The 18,560-nt window shown below is 38.6% G+C and overlaps 1 protein-coding gene across 1 annotated transcript in view; it reads right to left on the bottom strand.

Annotated features, from left to right (window-relative positions):
* The window catches only part of ATP13A5 (ATPase 13A5), a 112,835-nt gene that overhangs the window by 71,990 nt on the left and 22,285 nt on the right, over positions 1-18,560 (bottom strand). The window contains exons 5-9 of the mRNA XM_080656237.1: positions 18,353-18,423; positions 18,167-18,247; positions 11,333-11,402; positions 10,375-10,509; positions 576-648 (exon numbers count right to left, since the gene is read on the bottom strand). Coding sequence (XP_080512363.1) covers positions 576-648; positions 10,375-10,509; positions 11,333-11,402; positions 18,167-18,247; positions 18,353-18,423 — 430 coding nt within the window. The remainder of the gene's footprint in view (positions 1-575; positions 649-10,374; positions 10,510-11,332; positions 11,403-18,166; positions 18,248-18,352; positions 18,424-18,560) is intronic.

Here is an 18,560-nt window from a genome sequence, read left to right as displayed (position 1 = left end):
GTGTAAACCTTGCAGACAGCTTCTGCTGCCCCAGATACAGCTCCTCGTTCCTCACAGAGAGCCAGGGCCACCGCCCACTCCCCAGGCTAAGTCCAGAGCCAATGCCAGTGTCCAGCCAGACATCTACAAGCCTCATTCAGGCTTGTGTTCTGGATAACAGATCAAAATGTATGATGCTGGGTCTGTTTGGAATGGTTAATTAGGAAAATTAAAAAGCCATAGGAAGACTTAGCCAGTAATATTTAAATAAATGACATATCGAGGGTAGAGGAAATTTAAAGCAATCCATACATGGGGTAAGAATGGTCTAATCAGGGCTGGGATGAGGATGAGCCATGCAGGGGTACAAAATTCAACAAGGTTCTCACTCTCAGGGTACCGACAGGTACAGGTCAACATTTACATAATCTTGTCTTCTTAAATTTTGCACCTCAAATGCCTTGTTTGTCTCACTTTAGCCCCAATCCTGGGTTCAATCAGAAAAGCCTTTTTCTCATGGACTAATAATAATAAGTGAGACCGATTCCACCCTGAAATGTTAGCATGTTAACTACGGCAGAACACATTTCACTTACCTTTGCCTTTTACGGTGATTGTAACCTGGACTTTGTTGTGATCCTCCACGAGGTTGTGCAGCTTAACTGATTGCTACCAATTGAGAGTCAACGTTTCAATATTAGTCCATAAGGAAAACAGTATCTTCTCAATACAGTAAATGTCAAGGCTTCTGTCACAGCCAAACTGATTCTGAGCAAAGACTCAAGTTCAGCTTTTGATGCTCCTGCTTCCCTGCCCCAATGCCTACTCTACCCAAGCCCCTATCTGCAGAAGCAGATATGCTCATTAGTTTAACGCTATTTCAATCCCAGGAAAAATAATGCACAGCCACTGCCCTCATGGACCGAAGGTAAAGCACAAAGGCTTCACTTCTGGAAGATGTATGATTAGATCGGGGAAGAATGAGATCATAAACGGATCACTTCCCCCTCTGTACCTCTGTTTCTCTGTCTGTAAAACAAGAATGCTGAAGGTGGTTTGTAAGTGGCTTTCCTTTGGAGGAGTCTGTGAATGCCTGGGTTGTGTTTTAATTGACCGTAGAACAGTCATCCTCTCCTTTATGACGGGTAGGTTTTCACATTGGGGAAATCTGCAGAGTGGAGCCACACTGCTCTGTTGGAATCCTGATGCTGCCACTTATACGTTATTTAGCTTATTTAACTCCGTTTCCTTCATCTGAAAGTGGAGATGACCATATATATTCTATAGGGTTGTTTTCGTTCATTCTTATCTTAATTATTCCTTTGGATAGTATTGACTACTGTGGTAAGAGCTCAACGAGTGTTAATGATTAATAAGAAGTTGTTCGTCTGAATACATCAGCTGGAAGAATTTGCTTGAGGTGGAATAACTGAGATATGACCCTGTGCAAAGAAGGCTGGAGAAGTGGAGGCAGAATCTCTTAGGATAACTCAGGAGACAGGGAGGCAGAGGTGAGACTGCTATGCTGTCCACACAGTTTCCCACACCCACTGTAGGGGGCGGTGTCAGCTGAAGGGAGTGGGATGCTGTCCCAGCTGGGGCATCCCTGGAAGGCACTGCCCATCTCTGTATAGGTGTCAGTTACTTAGATATCAATAAGTAGAAGAGATCTGAATAGTGTCAACAGTACTTAAACACAGCTTAAGCTAACTCAAATACAAACCTTTTCTTTTTAGATGTTAGAGTAAATTATTTGTTTCTGTTCTATGGGTGATTTTTTACATTATAAATGTCACCAGGCTAAGACAAGCATTATACACAATTATGCAACTTTCCTCTTGAGAGAACATAATGAATTCTGTGTTAATATTTATATGGAACAATTTATTATTTACTTCAGTTTTGCGTGAAAAGCTAAACTTCAATCATTTGGACCAATTGAGTGGAAGAAATGATATTACTGTTAGGCACAAATTCATTTCCCTAACTTGACTTCCCGAGGCTTGCCTGTTGGGGCATCCACTTTAATGATGGATAACGGTGAGAAAGTCAGCAGCAGTTCGGTGGCAAGAACACTGGATTCCATCAGGATTCCTCATTTGTGTGTCAGGCTTCCCCACTACCCAGCTATGTACCCGTATATCAGAAATGTCATCTTATACGTTAGTTGTCTCCTCTGTAAACAAATGACATTGAATTGGACCACTTTCAAGTTCCTTTCAAGCTCTAAAATGGCATTACACTGATTAATTTTATATACCAGAGATTTATTCAAAACCTCCAAGGCTTCATAAAAGAAATACCCAGAGTATCTAAATGACTCAAATTATTATTTTTTAAACAGTTTAAAACGTTATGCAACTGCTTTGTGCCTGTCACTTGGAATATGGTACTTGATTTTAAAAAAATTTAAAGTAATTCTATAATGAAAGTTTTATCTCCAATGTACATATAACAAAAAAAGGAGGGTTTGAAAATGTTAAAGTAACTTGTCCACAATCATTTACTTACTAAGTATTAAGATTGACAATCAAACCCAGGTTCAGCTGACTCAAAAGCCTTTTATGTTGATGAATATGTTTTCCTAAAGTGCTTGAAAACAGCTCTTTTTTCTTTAAGAAGATAAACATCCTTCATGATAAATTTTGTTGTTTTCTTGCATAGCAAACCCTTTTAGTCAATTCCACGATAACTTCAACCTAGTTTAAGAGGATGCTAATCAACACATTTGGAAGTGGTGAAGAATGCGTTAAGTATGCTTGACTGTAATTCTCAAAACTCATTATGGCATAAAGTTGGATTTGTATATCAGACTTAACATTCTTCGTAACCTGCCATGCTTCCATGGCTTTGCTCAATCTATTTCCTAGGATGTTCACTGCAGTTTTCTACTAGCAAGCTCTTTCTAATTCTTCCCATAAATCCCTGTTCAAATGTCATGTCCACTCCATAAGTCCCTAACATCCCCAAGAAGAATTAATTGTTCTGCTCTCTGTGTTCCCACCTGTGTTAGTGTGCTAATCACATTCCATTATAGCCATCTGTCTTCTTGTCAGGCCTCCCCTGCGAGTCCGGCGGTTCAAAGAGGGGATCACACATCCACCTGTGTATCCCCTGAAGTCTCTCACATAGTAGGCCCTCAGCAAGTATTTATTTAATAGAACTGAATTATTCTACTTACCCAGCAACCCTGAGATAGGATAATGTAAGCATCCTCTTTGAGCTAATGTGCTCAGAAACTCTACAAACACAGGTTTCTATGACAACCACCCAGCTAGGAGAAAGCAAGTGCTGTGATGCTTACCATGATTTTGAAGCTCGCTGCCTGATTTTCATTAGGCCCCCTCTGGTTCTCTAGTCCCTGTTCAGTGGGACCAGAATCCGTTTCCAAGACTATTTGCATACTGTTATTATTCGGCATCTGTTGCTATGCATCGCCCTTGTGTTTGCTGTGGCTGGATTTCCTCCAGAGATAAGTAATGAGGGCATTAAATCAGGTCTCTCTTAAGCCCAGCTCAGTCATGAATGAAGCAATATGGGCCAGGCACTCTCAGCACTATTTCTAGCAACCACCCATGGAGCCAGCAGTGGAGTATGCAATACAGTTCAATGGAAATACAGTTGAGTGTTGAGGTTTGCACTCAAACTTGCACCAAATGTTAGAAAGGGACTGCACAGGGTGTTTCTTGCTTTGACAAAGTAAGGTCTCTCTGTGTGGCACGATTTAGGGCTACAGTAGATGCAGGAAGACTCCTGTCAATACCCCCTTCTTTCAACTTTTAAAGGCATATATTTGTTCAGCATGATAGGTGATGGCATTAGATGCGCCTTCTTTCATTCCTACCAACATCCTTCCCCGAATCTGCTTTTTGTTAAAATATATATATATATCAGTCATTTACTATCCCAATGAAACTCATAGGTCTCTCTGAGATGTTGTTCAATGGGATGGTGTGTTGTTTTTAACTTGGAGTCTGGAAATCTGGACTAAGGTCTACGGCAGTGGTCAGCAAACTCATTAGGCAACAGAGCCAAATATCAACAGTACAATGATTGAAATTTCTTTAGAGAGACAAATTTTTTAAACTTAAACTTCTTCTAACGCCACTTCTTCAAGGCTGTGGTATTTTGTGGAAGAGCCACACTCAAGGGGCCAAAGAGCCGCGTGTGGCTCGCGAGCCGCAGTTTGCCGACCACTGGTCTATGGCATGAGGAAATCAGTTCACCTCTCTGAATCCCCTGTCCCTCCTCTCAGTTGGGGGTATAACAATGGTATGTGTCTCACTTTGTTTGCCATGCCCCACATAAGCACATTCATTATGGATGCAGGAGCCCATTGCAAACTATAAAGTGCTAAACAGATATTGACTATTAAGGATTTATGATTTAAGCTGCAAAGATAGTTTCAGGAAACTGGCCCATTTTGTATAGTATTACAAGATGCCTTACAGTTTGGGTCGAATAAGCTTCTAGTGACAGATACCAATTGCTAATAGGATTAATGTCTTTTTAAAGAAATCTTGCATTACTGCCATCAAATCTGAACTTCCAATATTAGTCACTGTTCTGAGTAAAAGCATTTAGGAATTCTGTTAAAATGTAGAACCTGAGTGTTAAAATTCCCTTAAGGATTTTAAAATAAATATTTCAAAAATTATAAATAAACAATGGACAGAGACAGCAGTGGTGTAAGGGTATGTACGGGAGTGGGCTGGGGGGCAATGGAGGGGTATGGACACATATGTAATACCTTAATCAATAAAAAATATATATAAATAGAAAGAAGAGAATACCTAATTTTGGAAGAGAACATGTTTAGAAGCAGAATGGGAAAACCAGAAACCATAAAGAAAAGAAAACTATATTTCATTAGACACATTTTAAATAACCAACAAAAGTCAAGAAAAGAAAAATAGACCAAAAAATAAAACTTTTCTACATATATGATAAATATAGAGGCAGTAAACAGAAAGAATACAAATCTTTATCAGACAAAGAAAAATGTATTTCTTTTCACTAGTATTCAGATAAATATAAACTAAAACATTAATGAAACAATTTTTAAAACACATATTAGATTTAAAATGTTTAAATATCAACATGTAATACCAAATGTTAGTGAAGATCTGGGGAAATGAATACTCTCATATGCTGCTGATAGGAGAATAAATTATTTAATTTGGGATAAGCAACATCAGTATCTATTAGTATCCAAAATATACATATCTTGTCATTTAGCAAATGGGCTTTTGGTTGCTTTGCTTTAAAAAATGTAAACACTAATATGTAAGGACAACTATATTGTGGTTATGTTTAATTCAAAATATTTGTGGTGGAAAAATTGGAGAGGAAACTTATTATTTTTCATAAATAAGAGAATATTTGAGTAAATTATAGTATGGTACCATGAAATATCATGTCATAGTTTTTAAACATGATCTAGAAGTATTTGCTTCCTTGGTGGTCATTTTATATATTGTAAAGTGAAAAATGCAACTTCCAGATTGACATCCATAGTATGACCCTTCTTTAGTAAAACAAATTAATACATAAATTAATCTCCACATATTTTGGTGTATTTTATAGAGTAAAAAGAGTGAAGAAATATTAAAAAAAACTGATAATAACAAATAGATGATGATGATGATGATGATGATGATGATGATGATAGAAAGATAGATGATAGATAGATGTATTTGAGATATTAGTGCTTGAATTTGTCCTTTGGGGGATTACCCTAAAATACCAGCTCTTATGCCTTTAGAATGCATAATAATCACCTGTTAGAAAACAGTTAAAAAGTGCAGATTCCTGTTAATACCCTGGATATTTTTATTTAATAGGTCAAGAACTCAGGTAATCTTGAGTTATTTCCTCACTGAAACATGGTTTTCTAGAGTAGAGAATCAAACCTATATTTTCTTTCTACAACCCTTCCCCTAACTTACACATAAATTTCTAAATTTCTTTTTGGTTTCCTTAAAGAAAGGTAGACCCGAGTTTCAAATGAAGAAATGGCCATTGCAAAAGTATTTTAAAAGAGAGACTGAAATTTGTCATAAACACATAGATGGGAAATGTATAGGACAAAAACAGTATCTAAGTCAAGAGAAATATGTGAAAACATTCTAGGGGACATAACAGATCCTTTACTTGGGATTCATTGGTTGTAAGTAATTTTTGAATATGGTTTAGGCAGAAGATGAGAATTTGTGAGAATGCAGGGATGTCTTATGAACCTAAGGTAGGAAGTGCAGCCAAGTCTTCCAAGGGCTCCAAATAGGAACAGGAAATGCCAGGAAGAGCAGGTTACTCTTTCTGTCTCTGCTGGAATGTTCATTGCTCACCTCTGTGTCTCACTGCATATTTGGTACATTCTTTCACTCTTTTTGCTGAAGTTTTTTCTCTGCTTGTCCATACACAGGGATCAAGTGTGGCCACCCTGGTCCTGGCTATACATCATTTCTCAGATGATGTTTCTAATGCAGATGAGCAGCAGCTTTAAGCCCTTATTTTAAGATCTCAGGCAAAAAGACATGTTAGCATCACTCCTGTTGATGGATTGGATTCCAGTGGGTCGAGTGCTCCTGGTACCAACTAACTGTGGCAGTGGAGGGATAGAGCCACATGGAACAAGCTAGTTGCAGGCTGCCACGGCTCAGGTGCACCCAGTTTTCAAAGAAGAGGAGTGAAGGTGGAGCACTTTCCCCAAAACATGTGCACTTCCTCCCATCTCTGTCAGAGACTAGGAGGCCGGAGGGAGTAACCAAGTTCTTGGGTTCAGCCCGTGGTAAAGTCCTCTGTACTTTATGTCCTTGGGTTCCATGAGCTACTGATGCATATTTATACTATAGATCCCTTTTGTGATTAAGGTAATTTAGGTGGATTTCTATTATGTGCACACAACCTGACTGAGTAGTATATCTGGCTAGTTAGTCCAACATCTAACAAGGTCCTACAGGAGTTGACTCAAGTCTGCAACACGTGCTCCCAGGTCTCCAGAGACTAGAAAATTTCTTATTGTTTTAAAGTTTTCAAGGGCTTTTTTTCTCTTCTTTTTGCATTCCTTACTGGTGGCTGTGGCAAAATGAGTCCTAAAGAAATGGAACCTTTAATAAAACAGAGTTTCACCTCTACCATTTACAGCTGAGAAAAGTGAGCCCAGGAAGGAGAAGAGAGTCCCTAGAGTCATAAGATGAGTGAGTCACTGGTCATTGGAAGCCCTGTGTATGCTGCTTCCTTGTTCAAGTTAAGTATAGGGCTCCTTCCTTGAATCTCTGTGCCCCCTCCCATCTTCCCATCACTTACTTCTCCACTCTAGAAATAATAAAAATAGCAACAGCAACATCAGTGATAACAAGAACTAACAACATGTGTCCAGTGCCCACAATGTATGGGAACATAAGTTCTTCATACACATTATTTCACACACAACACACACACACACACACACACACACACACACACACACTCATAGATGAGGAAGCTGATTATTAAAGTTTCAAGTAACAAATAGTGTCAAGTAACACAAATAGTAAGGGTTTTTTGTTGTTGTTGTTAATCCTCACAGAGGTTATTTTTTTCTCTTTGATTTTTAGAGAGAATGGAAGAGGGGGAGAGATAGAAGAAAGAGGATTCATTATTCAGTCTGATGAATCCTAAGCCGGGGCCAGGGATTGAACCTGCAACCCAGGTACATGCCTTTACTAGGAATCAAACCCATGGCCCTTCCATGCGCAGGACGATGCTCTAACCACTGAGAAACATTGATTGATCTCCCTGTTAAAAGTCCTCAGTGTGTTCTGTATTTTTTCTCAGGACCCTGAGATGGTTTGTGATTATCTGATCTATTTGTGGTATGCAGATGTCTTCCCAGCAGAATGAAGCACATTGAGAGGAGAACTGTACTCACTAATGTTTGACTTACGCCAGAAAGCACATGAGTGAGTTGCAGGTATCAAATTAGATATTCTATTAAAACAAAGATTTCTCAAAAACCAGTAAGTAGACATTTGATTTGCGGGCTTCACATTTCATACTTTTACCAAATGACAAAGGTAAAAGTTTGGAACGCTATAATTCCCTACTGTGGCTGAGCAGAATGTATCTGGTCTTTTATTGTTCTGGTGTGTAATTTCATGGTTTTGCTCAAATGCTCAGAGTTTTAACCAGGACAGTCTCTCTGCCCCTGACTTGACAGCCAGACAGAAAGGATTTGTAACTATCAAAGGGAGGTTACTGGTCACTGTTAATATTTTTGTGATTTAAATTAGTTCATAAAGAAAAACACTCAGTTACTCATTCAAAAAAGGAAATAAGCCAAAACAAACAATCAAAGCAAAGCCCTTGTAGTCCTCACTTTCTAGCTCAAAGTAGCTCCATTCATTTAACCTTTCATTTTATGTCCTGTTTTCTAATTCTATAAATACATATGGCTTTTATCTTACTTCTCATCAAACACTTAATAACTCAAAATGTGTAGCACTGAACACTAGATAAAAAGCCAATATTAGACCTATTAAGTTTTGAGTGACTGAAACAGAATGGGAATAATGTCTCTCTTTTCGTTAGGCTTGTTCCAATGTCTCTACATCTGCCTCACTAATACTTGGCCAAAGTTTACTCTGCTGACAGCTAGAAGTCTTCTCCTATGGCGATGTTTAACTTCATCGCCAGCTATGGTGCTACTTTGGAAAGGGTTTTGTGCTAAGGAAATATGTATATTCAATAGAATTTCATTTTATGAAAAGCCAGGAGCTCAGCCTCTGTCACCAACCCACTTTATGATCTGGATCAAGCTGTCTGTATCTTAGTTTCCTCCTCTCTAGATGAAGACTGAAGTTTGAGACTGGATGGTTTCAACAGTTCAACAGAGTTGACAAGGTGACACAAGTACCATTGCTCATCATATCTAAAAAGCTAATTCTACTGTCAGGCTTTCAAAAATATACAACAAATACAGTTAGATATTCCTTCACGGTTGCTTCATGATTCAGTTTGATGAATTCTAAACAAAGGAGTAAAACATTTTCTAGAAAGACGCTATAGAAATCTGAGACTTGGAGGAGCTGTGGAGTTATAGGTAATAGTCAACTAACACTATTTCAAAATATGCTGTTATGTCATTTATAAGACTGATTTTTTAAAAAGGAAGATTTTAAATGGTTATAAGATACACAGAGATGGTAAGAGAGAGGGAGAGGTCATAAACTATGAACTTACTATCACCAATGAGAAGGGTTTGCATTACTCAGGGATCTACTGTAGGAATTAGCAGGACAGCCTACGAGGGGCTTCAGGAGTGAAGGAAAATGTTCTGATTAAGACTGTGCTTGCATGGAAAACATAAAGCTCCTAGTGAAAACTAAATTGGAGTCTACCATGGGAGAACATTTAGTCACAAAGGAAAATAGCCTGTTTTACAGCATGAAGGACACATTGAAATACTGAATTAAAAGAGCTCAAAGAAAAAGGGTTTGGAGGCAGATGAAAGCATGTGGCGTTGCCATATTCCACTTCCAACTGTCCCAACCAGGGTCTTTTGGGGAATATGGACATGGCATAAGTAGGGATTTCTCTCTCTTCAACTGAGATCATGAGCCCTGAAGGGATATATACCTGAGACTGCTGTGGCCATCTTTGCCCCTGTATGGAGAGTCTCTATCTGGGTGTAAAGACCACATATTGTAAAACATTATCTCTCAAACCATGATTCATAGAAAAATGACCACATGCTTGAGTGTTAGGAAAATATCTAATTATTATAAAAAGTTCGTAAATGCCTACTCTTGAGTTCAGTAGTACTTCTTGAATCACAGACAAATAACCAATAGTTTGCAGACTAGCCCCAGTCCACAGACCGTACTTTGAGTAGCATTCTGGTAAAGCAGGGTGAAGAGATATAGAGAAACAGATTCCTATTCATTGTTTCAGTACTGTACCTGGATCTATCTAAATACAAACAACCCTAAAATGGCTTAAGTGAGTTGCTTAATTTAGCTCAAGTTTGGTTTCTGTCACTACAAACTTGAAGCAGTCTTTATTAAAACACACAGCTAGGATGCTGCCAATCATTCTTTCTAAAACCATGGCTGGCATCATTAATCCATCACAGCATTCTTTCACACAATATTCAGACACAACATCAGAGTCCTTCTAAATATAGTGTTCAATGCAGCCTTCAGCCGATAATCAGAGTTTCCAAAGTCATTTAAACCTACCTAGTATTCCTAAAGCCCTCCTTCTGAGATCTCACACTTAGTAAGTCCTTGCTTTTGTCTTTGTTTTGGCATATGTTTAACAAAGCAAGTCCTTGCGGTCAATGCAAATTTCATGTACTTTGCTTCTCATATAGCCAGAAAGTAAATAGAATCCAACTGTGATTTCAGTTCTTACCTGTCGCAAATCATACACAGTTAAGACAATGGAGATAACAGACAAGATGATGATGGCCACAGAGTATTCTATGTAACCTTGAGACAGCCACAAAGTCAAGGTAAAGGCTTGGAACACATAAAATGGATTTAAAACCTGCAGGTACAAAAATAACATTTAAGTCACTTATAGTCAAGATGATATCATTTCTTTATAGAGTTCTATTTCCCATTTTTTATAGCATCCAACAAGCTCTACTATTTCAGAATACACTTAGAACTCCATTAATTTTGGTGTAGGCAATGTCAAGAACATAGAATGTAATAAAGTGGAATAAAAAAAGTAAAGGGTGGGATAAGAAGAGAGAGTTGAATGTTTGGCAAGACAGCCAAAGTAAGTTGTTAAAAATAAAGAAAAGAAAAGGAAAGAAAAGAAAAGAAAAGAAAAGAAAAGAAAAGAAAAGAAAAGAAAAGAAAAGAAAAAAGAAAAGGCTTATTGCGATGGTTCATTTTATGTGTAAACTTGGCTAAGCTATAGTGTTCAGTTTGGTCAGACCCTAGACTGGATGTTGCTGTGAAGGTATTTTGCAGGTGTGATTAACCTTTACAATCAGTTGACTTTAAGTATATGAGATTGCCCTTGATAATATGGGTTGAAAACCTTAAGAGCAAAAACAGAGATTTCCCAGAGGAGAAGGAATTCTGCCTTAAGATTGTAATATAGAAATCCTTCTGAGTTTCCAGCCTACCATTTGCCCTACACATTCCAGAGGCAAGACAGGGACATCAACTCTTCTCTCAACTTCCGGACTGCCTCCCGCCCTACAGATTTCAGGTTTGCAAGCCCCCACAATTGTGAACCAATTCCTTCAAAAACATTCACATCTATATGTAAAAAAAAAAAAAAAAAAAAAAAAAGCAAAGCAAAGGATGAGAGTTCTTTTGTTTGTTTTTCGAAAAAAAAAGCAAAAGTTAGTTACCTGTTTAATAAGTAGCTTCCATATGGGTTGAATTTCCACCTCAATGGCATTGGGCCCACACACAAGTCTCCTGTAGGAGATTGGTCAGATTAGCGTCACACTTCCAAACTCATGAATAAGTGGATACAGGCCAAACTGAGCAGAAGTCACTTCTCTATCTTTTTTGGGATTTTGTGCTTTCAATTACAAATGAATGTGTAAATCCTAAAATACTAGTGTATTTTTAAAATGAAAGTCAATGCATGATGAGCAAAGCTGTTTTCGTGGGTTAAAAAATATCTTAAGTACAGCAAAGCTCAAGAGCCAAATGAAATTAGAAAGTTATTTTGAGTTATTTTTAAAATAAGTTGATTATACTCTAAAAGCAGCTAAAAAACAACAAATAAACAAAACAAACCCTCACACACAGAAACACCACAGACATGAAGATGTTCCTGGAATGTGCAGGCATTCTAGATTACTCTTGATCTTAAGGATCATGTCTATCTTACCTTGATCTCTCCAGCACCTAGGACAGGCCCTTAGTGTATGAACTCAAAAAATACATGAATGAATGAGCCAACAAACGAAGATCATAGATGGTCTTTATGACTAACATCTTGCAAATCCAAACATATGTACATTACAACAAGAAGCCCTCGTCTTTGTATAGCATTTTATAATTTATAAAGCTCTTACAAAAAGATTCTCCCATTTGATCCTCACAATAGTCCAGAGGAAAGGGCTAATATCCCCATTTTTCCAAAGGGACAAATCATGGAGAGTGCATGTTTTGTCAAAGGTGCATAAATATAACATAAATAATGCAGTGTGACTTTTGAGCAGAAATGACAGTTCAGAAACCACAGTTAGCCTCTTATACATTATCTCCTTTAATCACCACATTATCCCATGAGATTTTAAATTATCATCTTTATTTAAAGACAAACGAAGTTCAGAAAAACTAAGTAGTTTTTCCAGAATCTCAGAGATAGAAAGAAGCAGAGCCACGCTTCACAGCATGGTCTCTGTGACTCCACTTCTCACTCTGCCTCAGGAAGGACCAGGGTCAAAATCTGCAAAGTGGATCTTTGGTCTAAGGTAGAAGAGGAAGTAAACCCAGGTTTCTCTGACTTGTAAGCCTTGTTGCTCCAAGTAAAATTATTTCTTGCAATGGTCAGAAGGAACTCAATCCAAGGCCTTCTGGCTCTGTGCCATGAAAACACTGAGGTTCAGAGATGTTGGGAAGCAGAGAGGTTGAACTGCATGTGCTGCTGTTTGACTTCACAAGTCCCTAAACCCCACACTGGAAAGAGACCATAACTGAAGTCATTTTGGTGCTAAAGATTTTCTTTTCCAGGATCCATGGAAATAACCTGTTTTGGGCCAAGGATCAGAACTCCTCGGGATGCTGAACTTGGTCTTTTCTCTGCTTAGAATGCCCTCCCCACATTCTTCACTTTGTAAAAGCCTTCTCAGCCTTTGAGAGCCAAATCTGGCAATAGAGCCTAGTGGTTGAAAATTTTGAGATATAACAGACCTGGGTTTGAATCCAGCTAAGCCTTTGTACTTGCTTCCTGCACATGAAACCAGTTTTCCCCACATCTTTGCATGGCTCAGTTTCTCATTTCATTCAGGTTTCTGTTCAGATAACACCTCCTTATTGGAGCCTTCCCTAATAATTCTTGTTAAAATAGCTACCCCAACCCCAGTCAGATTCTCTATATCTCCTCAACCTATCTCATTTTTCTTTAAAGTGCATTTGATAATATAAAATTACATCTTACTTTTTTTACATGTTAATAAGCATGCAAACTATAGACTGTATCCTCCACTGCAATATAAGCTTCTAGAGGACACTGACTGATCCTGAATGCATAAAAACAGGGCCGAATACATATTCTGCATTCAAGAATGTTTTGTTGGGTGAATGACTAGGTGAATGAGAAGTGAGCCTTAATTCCCTATGGGTGAAATGGGTTTGATGATACATGCCTAATAAAATTGGTATCAATAACAGGTGACATGAATATGTAAAGCATTTAGCATAAGTGCCTAGGACATGACCAACTGAAGTCTTCCCTACTCCAAACAAGCCTTCTTAATAACAGCATCTACTTCCTTGAATTGTTGTTACATATAGTTATATGTCTTTCCCTTAAACTTCCTAAATACTCTTTAATGGCATGCATAGAGCTTTTTCAACTCTGTTTTTCTAGCATCTAGGAGCAGTGTCTGACACAGAGAACGTTCCCTAAATGTTGGACTTAATCATTGAGGACCTCGGTGATCCATGTCTAGAATACCCTCTCCCCTAACACGGCTAAAGAACTGTTTACAGAACTACAGCAGCACACTGGTTAGGGGAAGTCAATTCAGTGAGGAAAAGGCCCAGGGCCCGATGCACTTCCGCTTTCCCTGTGCTGAGATGGTCTCTGATGCTTCTAGTAAGGGAGAGAAGCTCAGCAACCATGAGGACTGAGATCCAGAAGATGAAATTTGCCTGAAAATCATCCTCTTTAGGGCTCATCTAGGCCATGTTGGAATCACAGCCAGCATGCCCCTTGCTGCTTCATCTTTTCCAGTATCTCTTGCCAAAAATATTGTGTGTTTAGGGATTGTGTGCTCATCTCAGTCTCAGCACAAGCCAAACAGAACTTTCAGGGACAGTGACCAATGGCTGAGCAAAGGAACATGAGGCTTGAAGCTGAGTCTCCCAAGGAAAATTCCAAGGAACAAAGCAGATTATATGCCCTGACTTTAAAATCTGATGAGCTGGCAGGGAAAAGAGGTCAGAGAATTATTCCAGGTGGCCTTGCAGTACTAAACAGGCTGAATACAACTAAGTAGACTTGCCTAATATTCAGAACTAGTCATTATGGGAATAGTTGCTTTGGAGGTAGAAGATCTCTCTCTAAAAGAGATTGAAGAATTTTTAACAGGGACGTTATGGAGAGATTTTCTGCACCGGCTATAAGTTAGACTTGAAAGATGACTGAAGTTTCCTGCAATCATAAGATATTAGTAAATCTACTAGAATATATTTATTTATGAAAATCAAAATGCAAGTAAGTGGAAATAATTTATTTTGGAGATGGTCTGTGTCTTTTCTAATTTGATCATGCATACATCCATTCATTCATTTATCAATTTATTAACCAAACTAGAGGACTGGTGCACAAAATTCATGCACTGGAGGGGGGGGTCCCTCAGCCAAGCCTGCACCCTCTTGCAGTCCGGGAGCCCTCAGGGGATGTCTGACTGACGGCTTACGCTGCTCCCCATGGGCCTAAGCCATCAGTCTGACATCCTTAGCACTGTTGTGGAGGTGGGAGAGGCTCCCCAACACCACCACTTAGCTCACCAGCTGGGGGAGCACACTGACACCAGGGGGCAGTTCCTGCATTAAGGATCTGTCCCCTGGTGGTCAGTGCGTGTCATAGTGACCAGTCATTTGGTTGATTTGCATATTAGCCTTATTATATAGGATAATTGCTGAGAATATGTTGTGTGCTAGACACTTAAGGCTCCATTTGGTGAAGACTAGAGTGGTCCTGAGTGGAGAAGGACTGTGTTAGAATTATTGGTGAGCTTTTTCAAGCTACATATGACTGCTCTGCTTTCATTTTGATAAGCCACCAATAGAGTGGGTGACTTGTAGTTTTCGAAGCAGTTAATGCCATATCATGACACACTCTGTGAACTCTGGAGTTTTTAGGAAGCAGATTTATAGAGTTTTTAAAAATTCTCAGGCATGAGGGTTTGGAAAGTAGAGGACCAGGAGGGCAAGGGGTGGAGGTGGGGGTTGAGAAAACCCAGGCAGGATCTCCCCAGGGTGACCCAAGCCTTAGGCTTACTGGTGTCACCATAGTCCTTTGCTCTGAACAAGGCATTGAAGTTAAATGATTTTATATCTTGAATGGACTCATACCCATAGAACCAAGGATGTGACAAATATCTAAAAGAGAATGTGGATCTCAGTGGCTCATTCAATTTGTACTAAATACCATATACTATTTTAAGTAATTTATTAACTTCTAACTAAAGGTTAAACATTGCCTCTCTCCTCTACTCCAACCAACACTTCCTTCCTAAGCATGAGTGTCTACAATTGGAATGTTTTCTAGGAACGAAGCTTGTGAAGGGTATAAAAGTCATAGTATAAAAGCATGATTTCTGTTCTGACTTTTGCTACCCACAAGACCTAAGGAGTAAAAGAGTAGGGTTTCAAAGCAGCCCTAATCCCTTTCTCTCTCCTGCCTCCTTTTGGATTCTTTTTTCTCTCTGTTTCAATAATCTCTCTTCTCCTGGAAAGCTTCCACCAGCTTGGAGCTGAGCATTAACAGAATTTCTTTCCTCTGCTACTAACAGGCATGCCTTTTTGCTCAATGGTGTGACAAATGTTGAAAATTAAGTTTGGCCCTGCAGAACCACTGAGCCTAAGGTGAGCATCTCTTTTCCACTCCACGTTCAGGGATGTCACACCAGTGGGTTGAAATCAGCCATGGTGAGAGTAGTTCCATTACAGATATTGGCAAACTCTACTCATCAAAGCTTTTTTTCTTTCAGAGAGCTGGGTTACCAAGAAGGTAAATTGTTTGGAGATAATGCCATTAGGAGGTGCCTGCTATCTCCACTGCCAGAAAGTTCCCCTTGTCTTTTTAGGAGATTAAACAAAGGAGGCAAGAGGAGGCATGGGCTGGGTAAAGAGAAAATGAAGAGATGTTCAATTTAAAAACTGTCCTAATAGGAAGACTATGAGATGGATGAGGAGTGAGTAGACTTGTTTTTCCCATAGGGGCCTGTTTCCATGAGATAAGAGAATTAACTCAAGTGTCCATGAACCTGTCTAGGACCAATTCCAAGAAGGAAACTTGAGTTGAGTTCATGAATGAGTGAAGCTAGGAGCATGAAACCTCCTGGGATAATCTTGCTTTCATTCTGATGCCCTTTGACAAATTCTCTCCATGGTAAATGTATCTCTTTTCATGCCCTGATTTACTTTTTGCTACTTAACAGTGAGGACTATGTAAATCTGTGTATTTTCTCTCCTTTCCTGGCTACTAGGAAGGCTAAATAGGAGATTAAATTTAGACTGTGGATTTTCATCATCTGAGATTTTTGGGTATTTCCCTTCCTTTACTTCACATATCATGCCCTTACTTTTCATGCAAGCAAGCTCATGGAAATTGATGTCACTCACCAGTCAGATTTATTTTTTTAAAGGGTTAGTTTTACACTAAAAAATGAGGGGGAAAATAGGGAGAAAATGTTCCACATTCTATTTATTGTCTTTACCCTCCAAATAGATAAGCCCATAAAATAAAATATGTCTATATGTTTATAAGTAGATTATCTCCTCAATTCTTTTTATTTAGAAAACTGTACTCTGTCTTGTTTATTAGATTGTCAAGTTCTTTATTGTGTGGAGCAGATTTAAATTTAATTATGTATGATGTTTATCAAAGCCTGGGCTTGATAAATAGGGACATGTGAGGTGGCTGCACTGATGGAAATCTTTCCTGCAGAAATGGTTTTCTCTACAATACCTCTACATTTATCAACTAGATTTCCTAAATGCCCTAGATCAATCTTTTAAAGTCCTATGCTTAGTGCTATTAAATCAATATGTTTTAATGAGTTTGAAAACTTTTTGTACTCGATATATTAAGCATTGCATCTGAAATCTCATGTAATGATACCATTTGAAAGGCATTTTGCAATATTGTCATAGACTAGATGCTTGCTTCATTTTTTCATAGTGTTCAATCAAAAAGAAAACTTACAAACAATAGATCAGCAATTCTCAGACTTGGGGTGCATAAGAATTATGAGGGTGCCTGATAAATATGCAGTTTCTTCTTACCACTACTTCTACTTTCTACCTACTAAATCAGAATTGTGGGAGTGGAGTCCAAGGACCTGTATTTGAAGCACCGAATGTCTTCTTAGCTTGAGAATTAGTGTTTCTGCCTGACCACAAAGAAGATAATGTCCTTAAAATTGGAAGAAATGAAGCTGCTTATTAAAATTTTGGGGAAGGCTTGCAGTGTTTTTTTTTTTTGTTTGTTTGTTTTTTTTGCAGATTCACCAGAATTTACCACTTCGGTTTATAGATGAGGAAAGTGAGGACTCTAGAGCACAGTGAGTTAATGCATAGCCTAAGCATTTCCTATGCTACTACCATTATTCTTAACCTATGTGCTACTAGCGGTATCATTCTCACAATCATACAACTATTCTTTTCTCTAGTCAGTAAATGTCCCTGGGACGATGACAAAGTCTTATTTGTTTTTGACATCCCTAGTGTCTTGCAGAATGCCTGGCATATTAGAGTCATTTTGTTAATAGATCCATGAATGCATTCATTCATTCATTCCACAAATATCTGTTGAGCTCCTATCATGAGTCAGGCACTGTCCAGCTGCTGCAAATACAGTAGTGAATGACACAACCAACTAAACAAACAACCCTCAAGGGCTGTTCTTTAAAGTAAAATGCAATCATAATATTGTCTTTGTCTCTCTGAGGATGGGAGGATTAAGAAGCTGATGTTTATGAAATGACTCAAGATGTTTTTGAGAAAAAAATTAAAAAGACAACACAGAGAAAACTGTTGTACAATCCTGAAAGAAAGGATCAAATGTTATTTGATTGCATGGTTCTTTTAGACTTTTCTTTTTAATAAGTTTGCCTATGATGTGAACAATTTAGAATATCTCTTCTGATACCAGCAAATGAGCTGGGATTATATGAAGCTGATGAAGCATTATGCCAACAATTCACTGAGCACACGCCATTTGATATTACACTTTCTGCTGGCAGGATTCTCTCAGGGAGTACTGCAAACCCTACCTGACCTCCTGCTCTTCACGGGTCAGACCCAGGCTGAACATATGATGGATGTCATAGCAGGAGTGGCTGTCTTCCAGCAACCTAGGATGCGGTCAGGAAAGGAACCACACTTCAGTTCATGGCATGCAACAAATCAGTGTTCTTCCCTTATATCCTGATGCAGAACCAAGAAAAAGTCAGACTTACCCCACTTTCTGAAACCTCTTCTCCAAGTTGTCCCAAACATACCTAATTTTCTGCACTTGGATACATCGTAGCTGCAATGACAAATGTGATATGAAATATGTCATTCATAAAGTCAAGCTTATCAGGGAAGGGGAGGCTTGTTTAATGAAGGTCCTCACACAGCCCTCCCTTTTGTTAGTAGATAGCTACAATTCCCAATCCAGCCGTG

Source organism: Plecotus auritus, assembly GCF_963455305.1.
Source record: "Plecotus auritus genome assembly, chromosome: 2".
In the NCBI taxonomy this organism is placed as follows: Eukaryota; Metazoa; Chordata; class Mammalia; order Chiroptera; family Vespertilionidae; genus Plecotus; species Plecotus auritus.
This window is presented reverse-complemented; position numbering and strand designations above follow the sequence as displayed.